Source organism: Trichoderma ghanense, assembly GCF_004382785.1.
Source record: "Trichoderma ghanense strain CCMA-1212 chromosome Unknown scaffold_14, whole genome shotgun sequence".
Classification (NCBI taxonomy): domain Eukaryota; kingdom Fungi; phylum Ascomycota; class Sordariomycetes; order Hypocreales; family Hypocreaceae; genus Trichoderma; species Trichoderma ghanense.
Window position 1 is genome coordinate 557,305 of NW_027395677.1, and position 13,749 is coordinate 571,053.

At 53.0% G+C, this 13,749-nt stretch overlaps 3 protein-coding genes across 3 annotated transcripts; 2 read left to right on the forward strand and 1 right to left on the reverse strand.

The window, feature by feature from the left end:
- Positions 1–2,152: 2,152 nt before the first annotated feature.
- On the forward strand, positions 2,153–4,303 carry CCMA1212_009071 (Vacuolar protein sorting-associated protein 52 B; the record flags this gene model as incomplete). Its single annotated transcript, XM_073706172.1, has 3 exons — positions 2,153–2,612; positions 2,692–3,086; positions 3,164–4,303. The coding sequence occupies 3 exons, from the start codon at positions 2,153–2,155 to the stop codon at positions 4,301–4,303; spliced, it is 1,995 nt and encodes a 664-aa protein (XP_073555503.1).
- A 338-nt stretch (positions 4,304–4,641) lies between these two features.
- Positions 4,642–6,097, reverse strand: CCMA1212_009072 (TBC1 domain family member 20; the record flags this gene model as incomplete). The annotated part of the gene is made up of 3 exons (XM_073706173.1): positions 4,642–5,501; positions 5,588–5,779; positions 5,854–6,097. The coding sequence occupies 3 exons, from the start codon at positions 6,095–6,097 to the stop codon at positions 4,642–4,644; spliced, it is 1,296 nt and encodes a 431-aa protein (XP_073555500.1).
- A 2,647-nt stretch (positions 6,098–8,744) lies between these two features.
- CCMA1212_009073 (uncharacterized protein) lies at positions 8,745–13,061 on the forward strand (the record flags this gene model as incomplete). The annotated part of the gene is made up of 5 exons (XM_073706174.1): positions 8,745–8,973; positions 9,101–10,237; positions 10,300–10,814; positions 10,870–11,186; positions 11,275–13,061. Exons 1-5 carry the CDS (start codon positions 8,746–8,748, stop codon positions 13,059–13,061), a joined length of 3,984 nt encoding a protein of 1,327 aa, XP_073555501.1. The 5' UTR covers position 8,745.
- Between the last annotated feature and the right edge of the window lie 688 nt (positions 13,062–13,749).

The window sequence follows — 13,749 nt, forward strand, 5'->3', positions numbered from 1 at the left end:
AAAAAGGCAGGGAAAAATAGCAATATTGTGATGTGGGGTGTCGCTCAGTCGAGGGGCAGCCATAAACGACTGCGGGGTGTATTTTTTTTTTTTTTTTTTTTTTTTGGCCCTTTGCTTTTCGTTTTCTTTGCGCAGAAGCAGCGCGGAGAGTGTCGCTCAAAGAGACGGCCGACTTACCTCGTCAGACATTGTGATGGATTGCGCAAAAATCGGGCTTGTCGTGAAGCGGAAGAGAAGAAGCGAAGAGTGAAGGAGAGTCTGCGCGGCAGACAGAAAAAAAAAGCAGTGGAGTGCTGAAAGTATGTGGAGAGGAGAAATTGAGAAGGTGGGAGGAGAAAGAGCAGGAAGAGGGACGGAGGGGGGAGAAAAGGTGCGTTACCTGAATTTTTTTTTCGCCTGTGTGATTGGCTCTGGCGGCAAATGTGCTTGGGCGATGGTGGGACACGGTTTACAGCGAGTTTAGTACCGTTTTGGCACGGGCGTGAAGGCTTTGGGTCCCTTTTTTGCCTCTCTGTTGCCTTTTTTTTTTCCCTGTCATTTTTCTTTTTGCTATTTTTTTCAATCTAATTTTTTGTTCATCTTACTTTTCTTTATCCGTTATCTTGGTGTTTGTGGCAAAATGAAAACTCGAAAGAAGACCAATGGAGCAGGTAGATGCTCGAGTACAGCTTGAAGTATGTACCTTATAGTAGTTGCTACGAGCATGCCTGAAGATGAACCACACCCACAGCAGTGCCGCCGTCTACCTTAGGTTGTCTTCACCCATTCCTCCCCGTCCATGCCTGCATTTATTCCCCTCTAGCCTTCCTCAGCCCTGGGTAGAAGGCAGATTCAAAGTTGGCACCCGGTGTTCAAGCACCAGTTTCCTGATGAAAGGCAGCCATGCTCCATGCCTTTGTTGCCAAAGTAGCCACGGTGCCGGTGCCACAGCAGATAGATACCTTCAAGCAGCCCGTCTTCAGTTCTGTGCCTGCTGCTCTGCAGAGTCTCTGGGAGGGAGGGGACGTTGCATGAGCTCGGGACGAGGATGATCACACACAACTCCGCATCCCAAATCTGCCAGCATGATGCATGCTGCCCCTCTTGTTCTGATATGTACCTTACCCAGCCAGCATCCCCATGGACCAAGTAGGTAGGGTAAGTAGGTAGCTCTACACAAGAGTCAAACTGCTAATCTTACCACGAACCCAGGGAAGACCTCGTGGGAATGTTGATAGCACTGCCCACGGTTGATAGATGAGGCCGTAGTACCTTACCTAGGAGTGGCTTTGGCGATATAGGTGGGCGGGCTACTACTAGGACGGGCTGCACCTAACAAGTAAGTTGTAGTCCTCAAGAAGCAGAAGCGCTCCCAGTGCCGCGGTAGCCTGAATGGAAGTCTACCTTAGAGATGAGCTGGCAGCGACTTCAGCTCGAAGCTTCAGCTGTACTAGGCATTTCCGCTGCACTGTTCATTGTACCAGCCTTTTGCTCGCGTGACGTCGAGTTGCCTCGTATTGGACGTCTCTTGCGTTGTGCTGACGATTCAGCGCGGGCACCAATATTGACGGCCTGGGCTTCTGCTTTGACAGAGGGACTTCATAATGAATTCAAAACACCCCGTATCAGGTTTTCTGGTAGCCTAAGGTACCTAGGTCCTTCACGCTGCTGTACTTTGACATCAATTAGTACCTAGTACCCAGATACCGAATTCTTGCCCAGGTGATGCAGCTGTTTGCACCACAGGGCACCTGCAGTCAGATCAGACCCGGCCTGAAATCAAAGCTGTAGCGCGGTCCTCCACTGAGATTGGACGATGGCGCTAACTGAGGGACCCCCCCAAAGCTCAGGCATGTCGTCTCCACAGGCAGCGGCATAGCCTCGCTCAAGTCGTCGTCTCGTACCTTCAGGGCAGCACAGCACCACCCAAGGTCCAAGCAGCAACGCAGCCTCAGGCTGTAAACGTGTCGGGGACAGACATTGACTGATGCTCCCTGTAGCTCACCAATGCTCATTCATGCTCTTGTGCAGCCGCCAACCGCCATCCTCGCCCCTAGTGGTCAACCGGACACATATTCCTTCTCCCCAAGCCATGAGGCGGTCATGATCGCGAAGCGCCCTCTCTTCACCAATCGATAACCCTCCCCCGTCCCAGCTCCGGCTCCTTCGCAACATGTGGCTCGACCGTCTCTCAGCGCCCCAAGCCAACGCGTCCGGGCCGTCGACTCCCCAGCTCACCAGCAGACACAACTCGCCGCTTCCGCGAAGGACATCGAGCAACCTCAGTCCCTACATAACCTCGCAGCGACAAGGGCCTTCCCCGAGGGGCTCGTCGCTCTCCCTGGTATCTGGCGACTCGACGACGTCGCTGTTGGCGTCGTCTCGGAAGCCCAATGGATCAGAGGCCAGGCAGAACCCTACGGCCCAGGCTCCGTCCCCGGTGGACGTCCTAGAGAAGCTGCTGGCGGCCGATTCCGAGGTCGTAGGCAAGACCCAGAGCAGGGCAAGCTTGATAACGCAGGAAGATTTGGCGCTCGACTTCGATTTCGGCGGGCTGTCTCTCCAGGAGCTGGCCGCTAGGGACTCTGGCCAAGATGCCACGAGCCTGCGCCGGCCGCAGAGCGCGAGCGAATGTTTGTCACATCCCGTAGATAGCTTTGCTTTGCGATTGCGCCACAAGTTTCCCATCCATGTGCTAATCGCCAGCAACAGACGAGCAGGACAAAGCCCGGTTTGACGCTCTGCATCGGTCCATTGTCGCGTGCGACGACATCCTGAACTCGGTCGAGAACAACCTCACGGATTTCCGCAACGACCTGTCCACCGTATCAGCAGACATTGAAACTCTGCAATCACGCTCCAGCGCATTAAGTCGACGACTCGAGAACCGCAAGCGAATAGAAAAGGCGCTTGGCCCATTGGTGGAGGAGCTGAGCGTGTCCCCCGATACCATTGCCAGGATAACGACGGGCCACATCGACGAAGCGTGGGCCAAAACGTTGAATGAGGTGGACAAGAGAGCGGCAGCCATCAAGAAGCTATCAGGGGGGCAGCAGGGCAAGGCCAGCGAGGAGCTTGGCCCTATCCTGGAGAAGCTGATCCTAAAGGTGCCGTTCCACATCCGTTGAGGCTCACGATGCTTACCTCCTTGGCGGCGAACTTGAACTGACATATGTGACCGCAGGCTGTAGAACGTATTCGAGACTTTCTCGTCGCCCAGATCAAGGCTCTTCGGTCACCACACATCAACGCGCAAATTATACAGCAACAGAACTTTCTCAAATTCAAGGACCTGTATACGTTTCTGCATAAGCATCATGCTGCTCTCGCAGAAGAAATATCACAGGCGTACATGAACACGATGCGATGGTACTACCTAAATCAGTTCACACGCTACGAGAGGGCTTTGGCCAAGCTCAAGCTCCATGTTCTGGACAGGAATGACGTTCTAGGACAGGAGGATGCCACGAGGAAAACCGCCGTCCTGTCGAGCAGCCGTGTTCCTGGCCCGCCACACGACGCATTCAACCTCGGGCGCCGGATCGACATGTTGCGGACGAAGAGCACCGCGGCCATCTCATCGTACCTAGCAGAGGAGGATCAGTCAACTCACTACCTGGAAGTTCCCTTTCGAAACTTCAACCTGGCTCTCATCGACAATGCCACGGCCGAGTACACGTTTCTGGCGGCCTTTTTCGCGCCCGCACTGTCGTATGCACAGATATCCAGGAACTTCAACTACATATTCGAACCAACGTTCGAGGTTGGCAGGGTGCTTTCAAAAACCCTTGTCAGCGAGAGCTTTGATGCCCTGGGGCTTCTCCTCTGCATCCGACTCAACCAGCACTTTGCCTTTGACCTCCAGAGGCGAAAAGTACCCGCCGTGGACGGCTACATCAACGGCACCAACATGCTGCTATGGCCGCGGCTGCAGGTCATCATGGACCGCCATTGCGAATCCGTCCGACTGCTGACCAATGCCGCCCCTACAAAACTGGCCAAGGCCGACCAGAGCAAGATGTCCGCCGCGCCTCATATGGTGACGCAGCGCTTCGGACAGCTGCTCCAAGGCTTTCTGGCCCTGTCCACGGAGGCGGGCGACGATGAGCCCGTCGTCGCGAGCGTGCGCCGTTTGCGCTCGGAAGTGGAAACCTTTTTGGCTCGGCACGCACAGACGCACGGCGAGGCGAGGAAGAGCGAGCGGTTCTTGTATAACAATTACTCTCTGATTCTGACCATTATCGGCGACGAGACGGGCAAGTTGGCGGAGGAACAGCAGCAGCATTTTGAGGAGCTGAAGCAGAAATACCAAGGCGAAGCGTAAGATGTACATAATTCGCGAAGAGGGGGGCGCATTGTCACGAGAGCCATGGTTGGATTCAAATAGCTGTTAATGCTTTAATTGTATTGGCGTCAGGAGGCATATCAGCATGTTCGTTTATGGAAGAAGGGCTGGTTAATTAGACAGGCACATGTGTAAGAAGCTTTTTCTCCAATATAGACAATCGGAAACCTTTGTGTGAATCCCATCTCCTGTTCCCTCTTTATCTTCCACCTCCTTTTTTTTTTTCTTGCCATGAGCCCCCGTAGGCGATCCTGTTATATACGAAAGTTGATTCATTGAAACACCATTCGCCACTTGTCCTCTAATAAAACACCACATCAATGTCCAACCGGGAAAAGTGACCAAATATACTGCACCAGCGAAGGGTTCCGCCGAAGGTAGAACGCCACGAATCCAACCATGATGGCTGCCCCGACATACTTGACGGGCCGCCTGTACACCCACATCTTCCTCCTGACGCCCATCCTCAGCTCCTGCCACTGTATCTCCTTGACCTGCCTCTCGAAGTGGCGGTGCCCGTCCTCTAGCGTCTGCCGCGTGCTCGAATCGACGTCTCTGCAGGTCTTGAGCACGCTGGAGCTTGAAATGTGATGCCATGACCGGAGGGTCTCGGGAGGGTGGTCGGTGAAGAGGTTCGCGGCTCTCTTGATGAGGCCATCTAGGTCCAGCTCGGGGGGGACCCTGCCGAGGATAACTTGGAGCATGTCGGGCTCGTCAATTTCGAGAATCTCCTCGCGGCGGTCGATGACGATCTGGGCAAACAGGTATATGGAAAACGTAGGCTCCCGCGCGAGTATCACGTCGAACAACCGCGCGATGTCCCTGTACCGCTCAATGTTGTGCGCATACATGGTGAGCGTGCCGGCGAGCGCATAAAAGGGCTCTATGCTGGAGAGGTGCCGACGGAGCTCGGGGTCCGCGCGGGCGAGGATGTCGGGGATGAGCCTGAGCTGCGCGGTGGTGGCGCTGAGGCTGGGCAGCATGAAGTCGCGGACGCGCAGGACGGAGAGCCGGGCGACCAGGGGCGCCCTCGCCGCGGGCTCGAGGACGAGGAGGAAGACCTGGCAGATGTCGTGGTAGCCTTGGAAGTAGCAGAGGTAGGGGTGTCGGCGGAGGACCTCGACGATGAGGTCGGAGAGTTCGCGCTTGCGTTTGTGGAGTTCTGGTTCGGATTGGTCTGGGACGAAGAGGGCAGAGGTCATCAGTTATATATTCTTAGGAGGGATGCGTGCGGCGGTATCGGGGTTAGATGCAGTGACATACCACTTGGATAGTGAACAAAGGAGCGATTGACGTCGAGCTGGACTTGGTCTTCGTCCCGATGCCGTGGCAGATCCTTCCAATCGCCTTCAGCAGCGTGACTTGATCCGTCCGTGTAGGCGAGGCCGTCGTCGTAGTCGTCGTCGACATGCTTCTTTTCGTCGGCAGGGGGAGACGCTCCAAGCAGGATAGGCCCTATACACAGGTTCGACCCGTCAGCATCTAACCAAAGGAAAAGGAAACATTTATGAATAAGTCGAAGCACATACAGGCTGCCCGGCGCAGCGAATCGGCAAGCAGGCCGCCGTCGGACTCGGCGAGGGCCCTCAGGCGCGTGGCATCTCGCCAGGTGCAGGCGGCGAGGATCTCGCTCGTCTTCAGGGCGACGGCGGGCGAATCGACGGCGTCTTCGTCCTCCTTGGAAGCAGAAGAGCTGTCTCTGTTGTCTTGATCGTCGTCACCGTCATCGTCGCGGAGGCCAGCGTGGTCGGCCGGCTCTTTTTCCAGGCTCATGTGCTAGATTGTGCCGTTTCTTTGGTGGTTTGGAGGAAGTAAGTCGGGTGGTGAATCGGGCTAGTCGTGCTGGTGACGTTGTGGTTTGGGAGTTGCTGTGCTGTGCTGTGCGCTAAAGCAGTTTGAACTTGTCGTTTGGCGGGGGGTTTCATTGGATGTCACATGTAAATCACAGCAGCAACTGGTCCGATTACAACAGACGCCTTTTATTCTTCTTTTCCCCCCTTCGATATACATTCATGATTCAGATTGTTAAATTTTCTTGTACGAGGTGGAAAGATGTCCGGCTTCTTTTGTGCGATCGATTCAGTATTGTCTTGTTGAATCAGACTTTGATGACTCCATAGCCAGCTTGGAGACTGGGTGAGACTTATCAGCACGTTCGATCTCGTCTTGTGCGGCTCTGTTTCATTTCAACTCATCATGTCTTCATTTCTGAAACCGCAAGACGCTTCTTCTAGTAGTATCATCTAAAGGCCATCAGCCCAAGCTAGCCCTTGGACTATGACTTGTAGTCAACCCCTGAGTATATGTAGGGCTTACACCTGAACAATTGAACGATGTACGAGTACATCAGATGCAGCACTTCTATCTCCAGCTAGGCCGTCTTGAATCTGCAACAACAGCCTCGCCTGCTTCTGCTGGCAAGCTTGAGGCCCACCAGAGGGCACATCCGGTTGGCTAGTTTACAGGCTCTGCACCCTTTGAGGTCCAGATCCTGGTCTCCTCGCTCACCGAGTGTGGAGAACGACCGGGGGAGGCTGCAGCAGGTGGTCGACAGCAGACTTCAAGGCCAGAAGCTCATCATCTCGCCATTTGTTGCCGGAGGGTGACCGTCCACTGCTGTGAACCGGGGATCCAAGGCAGAATGACTACATCAACCCATTCCGGAAGAGCGTGTGAGAGACGTTGATGTTACACAGCTTAGATGAATACTGATGCCTTGCGTGCGACAGTCATGGTCATAGCCAATATTCAATCGCATATGCACGTAATATTGATTCGAAAGCCTCCACGATTGGTGCTGGCATTGGACAAAGCGGCCATGTTTGAGGCCCAAGGAATTTGGATGCGTCTTCCGAGTTGCGGGTAGTACGATGCCCTCCATTTCTGCAGAGTGAGACGACATCAGATGTCTTCTATGACACAAGCACCTCGTGGACGATCCTTACCTTACTACTACTTGTGCTTAAATGGGTTGAATGTCGACCGTATCCACGAAATGGAGTCAAGCTCCATGAGGTATTCGGACGACATCCGGAGCCGCGAGAGCAGAAAGCTCTATGAGGGCATATAGGCGTTGTTCTCAACACAACAGCTGTAAGAGCAGCATTCAGTCCCGATTTGCTTTCAGGAACTTTTACCACATAGAGTCACATAGGCAGTCTGCCAGGGATCTGCTGTCCACGATAATCTAACCATAGCCTTTGGGTGGCATCAAGCCCGAGTCAAAAGACCACGGCAAGGTAGTACAGTGATGCCAATGGATCGGTCTAGATGGGTGAGTCGAGATTCCCTGCATAATTACCTACAATGACACGATTAACTACCAATTACCCTGTCTCTGGCTGTGTAAGTAGGGACTTTGTATGTGAAGGAGACATTGCATGTCCGCTGCAGGTGGGTGCTGATGATGTTGGTGCAAGAGTGGGCAGATGCATTGGTACATGTACATCAACAGCTCCACTCTGCATTTCCAGAGGTAAGGTAGGTACTTTAAGATGGATGGTTTGTGAACCGACAGACGGCTCTACTTCACTTCAATGGATTTTGTATTCGGGGTGCAGTTCATCAAGTTACCCGACTGACTGGCGCCTTTTGATGCACTGTTGCCTCAGTGCACACCCGAAGCTGCATGATACCTAGGTACCTCTTTGCCTTTACCTTAGGTACTTAAAGGTACGCCGACCGAGGCGTCCAGATTCGACGTCGCCTGAGGTGTGCCGCGTTGCTTACAGGAGGTACCTCTTTAGTACTTCTGGTACTGCAGGCCGGCCACTCGCGAGCCCAGCTCTTCAGGTTCCTCTAGCACCTCCAATCTGCTGCCTCCAGGTCTTTTTCATCTTGCTTCCTTCGGCCTACTCCCATCACTTCTCACTTTCGTCTCTTCTTTTTTTTCTCCGAGAAAAAGCCCTCAGTAGCACCAATTTGAGCCTGACGGTTGCTCTTCCACTAGTCGCTTCCAGCTTGAGCCGCTGCTCTCCAGTACTAGGTAGCTTGCAGTGAATGTTCTAACAAGCTTCAGATCTGCTAGCATCGAATCTCACTCATTGCGCCTCTATCAGATCAGACGCATACCTATTGTGAGCAGCTGCACGTATCGACTTCAACGTCACCAGAGCGTGCCCAAGCCTCGGCCGTGCCCAAGCATTGCCATTCAACCGTCATCTCTCACCGAGTCTGTGGTCGATGAGCATTATGAGGAGGGCATCGTCATCCTGATCTAGGCGACACCGCGATACCACGCTCTCCGCATCGTTCTGATATCACGCCCTCATCCTCGTCCTCTACGCCCTGAACAACGGGCGCAGCCGGCCAAAAAGACTCTTCTTGATATTGAACCGCTTGCTTGACAGTCTCCTCAGTACTTGGCATCTCCCGTCTCTACATGCCTTTCCCGGAGGATGCCATGAAAAGATCGACTTAGGATGGCGTTCCAAACAAGAGTCTTGAGAGATGGCGAGTGGGTTACCGAGACCGTCAACCTGCAGGCTGCCCTGAAAGCCTCTGCCGCTCCACAGCTGGCCTCCGAGCCTGTGCAACAGCCTCCAGTCTGCGGCATTCTTACCCATACCATTGTCGAGAGCCCCGTGGTTCGATGGGTGCTACCAGTTCGACTGCGTTCCAGCACGCACAACGACATTGCCTTTATTGGTGTAAGTCGACCTTCATGTTGTCGTGGAAATAGATCCTATGGAGACAAAGTCGCGCTCTCTCAAACAGGTTATCTTGGGGTCTCACGCCTCTGCCCCCATGAGCTCCCTCAGCTGACAAGTTCAATAGGAGCATTTCCTCCAAATTAGTCAACTTGGGAGAGATGGCCAGGTCCATGACGTTCTGCGCAAGTCCGACTTTGGGTTCAGAATTCGGAATGCCGTTGTTCTCGGCGACAGCTTGGAGCATGGGCTGGATGATGACCCGTACGGCGTCACCATCAAATCAGAGCCGCCGTCCTCTCCATTGTCTCCCGGTGCGCGTGGGATTTTTGACGGGCTCCAGAGCCGCTCGCTCCCGCCGCAGCTGCTCGTCTTGATGCTCGAGTCCTGTCAATTGCTCTTCATATTTGTGAGAGAACGACCGGACCAGACGCTCGAGTTTGTCATCACCACCTATGAAAACCCCAGGCTGCTGCCCTACCTGGGCTATCAGCTTGCCGTGGACCCCTCTTCTCGGTATATGGCTGCAGGATCTCCAGAAGGTCTCTTTGTGGTCTATGAGTTGGAAGCGTTGTCAGATCTCAACAAACAGTATGCAGAGCATGGATCTATCGAGCCCATCAAGTCCATTCGCATCCGAACTGTCAGCGGCGCCATTCATAAGCTGGAATTTTTGCATCCTCGCGCCGAAGATGACTATCACATCATTCTCCTCTTAGTCGTCGCTCGACGGGAACGGAGTCGCGGTCCCCCTGCTTCCCGAATGGCAACCTATGAATGGGAGCTTGGTGACGATCTCCAAACCACTTTTGCCGAAGAAAGGACTGGCACTCGGCTCCCCAAAGAGCACAGACTTCCCCTGCTGCTTATTCCCATCAGATTCAAATCGGCCTTTTTTGCCGTTTCCCATTCCCATATAGGGGTTGTAAAGTATGCGCTTTCGGGCGCTCCTGAATTCGAATCCTTGCCGACCCAGCCCCCTCCGCGGACGCCGCAGCATCATGGAGTTGACGAGCCGCTTTGGGTCGCCTGGGCAAGGCCGTTTCGGAGGAAGAAATACTTTGAAAAGACCGACATCATCTATCTGGCTCGTGAAGATGGTGCAATTATCCACATTGAAATAGATGCGGCCGAACTCTTGCCTTCCGTAACCAACGTGGGGTGCCTGGGAGCCAACATTGATACGGCGTTTACTACGGCATACGACATCTTTTCCGACGTTCTCATCATCGGCGGAGAGTCTGGTCCAGGCGGCATCTGGAAGGTAAGTTTTACTCTCGAGCATGGATTTCTCAGCTGTCATTGACGATTCCTTCCCCTGTTCAGCTCGCCCCTCGCCAGGACATCCAGCGGGTTAGTAGCCTGCCCAATTGGTCTCCCGTCATCGATATGACAACGACGAATGAATCATCCAGCTGGCACCCGAGCGAAGCAGACCTTCAGTTAGCGCAGCCGAGGTCAACGACGCAGCGGCGCAACAAGATGCGTAAACAAGACGCCATCTTCAGCGCATCTGGTCGTGGCCTAACCGGAAGTGTTGTGCAATGGAGATGGGGAATACAGGCTCGGATCGGCTTGGACATTGAAACAGGTGAGCCCGTACGCCAAGCGTGGACATTTACCACGCATCAGGCCAATGAGAGAGTGCTATATGGCCTTCTGGCGCTACCGCACTCGTCAGTTGTCCTTCGATTCTCGGAAAGCCTTGATCAAGTCGATGCCGTGCCGCCTGAAGACACCCCCTTCGACTTGGCCTCCAGGACTCTTCACGCTATCCAGGTGTCGGATAGCATAGTTCAAGTGACTGAAAGGTCCATCAATGTGGCTACTCCTACAGCAAGGTAAGGAAGGCTTCCTCTAGGCCCCGTGCTAAGCTTGAATTAACTCGTTGACCAGTTCTCGATGTCTCATCGGAGAAACCCTTGGTATGCCCGATGCCGCCGCAGAGAGCGCTTTTAGCATCGGGCATACTGTCGTATTCTCTACACACAATGCACCAGTGTCTCGGCTGCATGTCATGACCGCCGAAGGCATCGAGTTTTCCTTGGTGGGAAGCTGGGACGCGCAGGGTGAAGTGACCTGCGTTTCGATATTCTCGGTGTCGAGCAAGAGTTTCATTGCTGCCGGGTCCATGTACAATGGAGTGCCGTGGATATCCATCTACTCAACAAGTGGTCAGGAGATTGTGTCTGGGCCCATCTCCTCTGGTCAAGGTGCGTCTTATACCCTCTTGCGGCATGGCCTCGAATGCCCGTTGGCTCCTCCTAGATATATGGGCTATAGTTGACATGAGATACACAGCGGACGAAGGCGGTAGTGCTGAGCTGGAGGCACTGACTAGCATCTCTGTAGCCCATCAGGGCGTGGATCAAGTTGACCTCGTGCTGGGCACTCGATGCGGCAGCCTTATCACAGCCCGAATCTCTGATCAGTCTCCAGACAATCTGACGTGGAACTCGGAAGTCATTGGAGTAGCGCGGGTCGACGTTTTCCCAACTTCAGTGCCTTACGCTGGGGCGTCAACGGCTTTCGCTTGCTGTGACAATAAGCTGATTTTGCTCAGCAATTTCTCTCCAGAGGACTGCAGATTCAACAGCAAGCATTACATTTGGCCGACAGATTTGAGCGATCCGCAAATGCCATGCCCCCCGATCCATTCCATCCACAGGATTACACAGAATCTATCAGGGCAAGATGGGCATACATCACTTCTAATTCTCGCTGGATCAAGACTGCTCTTGGCTGACTTCGGTCCGCATATCGGAAACGTGCCCAGGTCTATCCCACTTCGGGGCACTCCATCAAGAATCATCTTCTCGCAGACGCTGAACTGCCTCGTCGTCGCGATGATCACCGATGACAGGCCCACTCTGAGATTTATCGACCCCGATTCGGGCTCGACGATCTCGGTTGCTACCGATAAGGATCGACGAGAAGTCGAATTCATCTCCGGCCTGGGCCGTTACGGAGATAGGATATTCGGGTTACATGAGTGGCTATACAAGAAAGACGGAAAAGTGTTCCCTTTTATACTCGTGACGACGCAAGGTGGAGAGCTCATCATCGTGTCTACGGAAAAACTACATGCTCGCTCGGCCGAAGGCGACAGCAGACTGCTCAGATATTGGACACGGTATAAGAAGCGTCTGCCCGGCGAAGTCTATTCCATCACAGCAGATGCAGAAGGGCTGATATACTGTGTCCATAAGACACTCCATTGGGAAGTCCTTGATCTGGCGGAGAGAAAGCTGAAGCCCGTGAAGCAGTTCCTGCTGGACTCCCCCGCGATATCTCTACGCGTGTCAAAGGGCAAGATCTTTGCATTGACGGCATTGCACTCTCTCGAAGTGATTGACTACCAGTCCACGGAAGATGGCAGCATGGAGCTCGTCCACGGCGACCAGATCGCTCGGAGAGCTGTTCATATGATAGACATTGGTGATCCCACTAGCGCCCATGGCCAGTGGCCATTGACTCTCGTCTCAGACCAGGTGGGCGTCATAGCTGGCCTGTGGATTCCCTTGGGCCAGCGGGACAGGGAATTCGAGGTGGTCTTCGAAGCCATGTTGCCATCTTCGGTGAGGAGGTTTGTGCGAGCACGCAGCAGGCCCCCGTGGCTCGTGGACGATACGCAGCGACGCTATGGGACGTTGCCGAGCAGCCATGATGGATCGGAGATTCTTGGCGTCTCTTTGGACGGCTCCTTGCATCAGCTTTCGCTGCTCGGCGTTGAGCTGTGGCGGTTGTTACTCATGATCCAGACATTGGCGCAGACAAAAGGCGGTATTACTTCGCTCGACACACTGCAAGTCGATATCAGGGTGGACATACTGGATCTCGAACTGCAACCCACACCCAAGATTACGCACATTGACGGCGACCTGCTAAAGAGGTGCTTGAAGTTGCGCATCTTGGAAAGGCTACTGGGATCCGATGATGTCTTCTATGTGTACTGTTACCACCTCGACGCGATAGGGGGAGGGACTTACACCGTCGGCTTCAAAGACGAAGGGGAGGTGAGGCGGAGGGAAAGATACTTTGAGCTGGGCTACGACATTATCAAGTTTCTCGTCGCGCCGGCACTGTAAATGGAGGTGTAAGACGGGCGCGTCCTAAATGCATGAAGGGAGCAATGGGAACGGCACCCTTGAATGGCAGTTTGGTTCTTTGGTACGTGCACGGAGAGGATATGATGGTAGATACACAGACATGACTTGAGAATTGCGTTGGCTCCGGCACAATTGCTATTCACTTGATGTGATGGAGTTGACTGAAGGGGGAAATAGGTTGCAAGTCGATTTGGCAGTGACTGTGGTGATACAAGGCGCTCTGTCAAGGGGTTATCGATATCCATCCTCGAGGAGATATAAACCTTAGAGTCGCAGCACCGAGCAGATATAACTATAGGTAGTGGAAAACTTAAGGTCCTGTTAAGCACTTCTCTTAAGTGTAATATCTGCTATTTTTTATAGCCCTAGGGTCTAGATCTAGGGTTACATGCTTCTATTCTTAATAGTTAACTAACCCTGCATTAAGGTAGTTATTACTATTTTGTTATAACCTAATATCTTATAGTTAGATAAACAGGCTATAGTATATACCTATAAAAGAAACATAGTCTATAAGACTAATAAATAAGAAGCACTTACTAGTGCTTAGTAATTACTTATTCACTTACTTAAGATTAATTAGTAATTATAAGAAGGCTTACTTTAAAAATAGTAATTACCTTAAAAATAACTAGATATATAAGTTATATTTATATTACTTATTTAA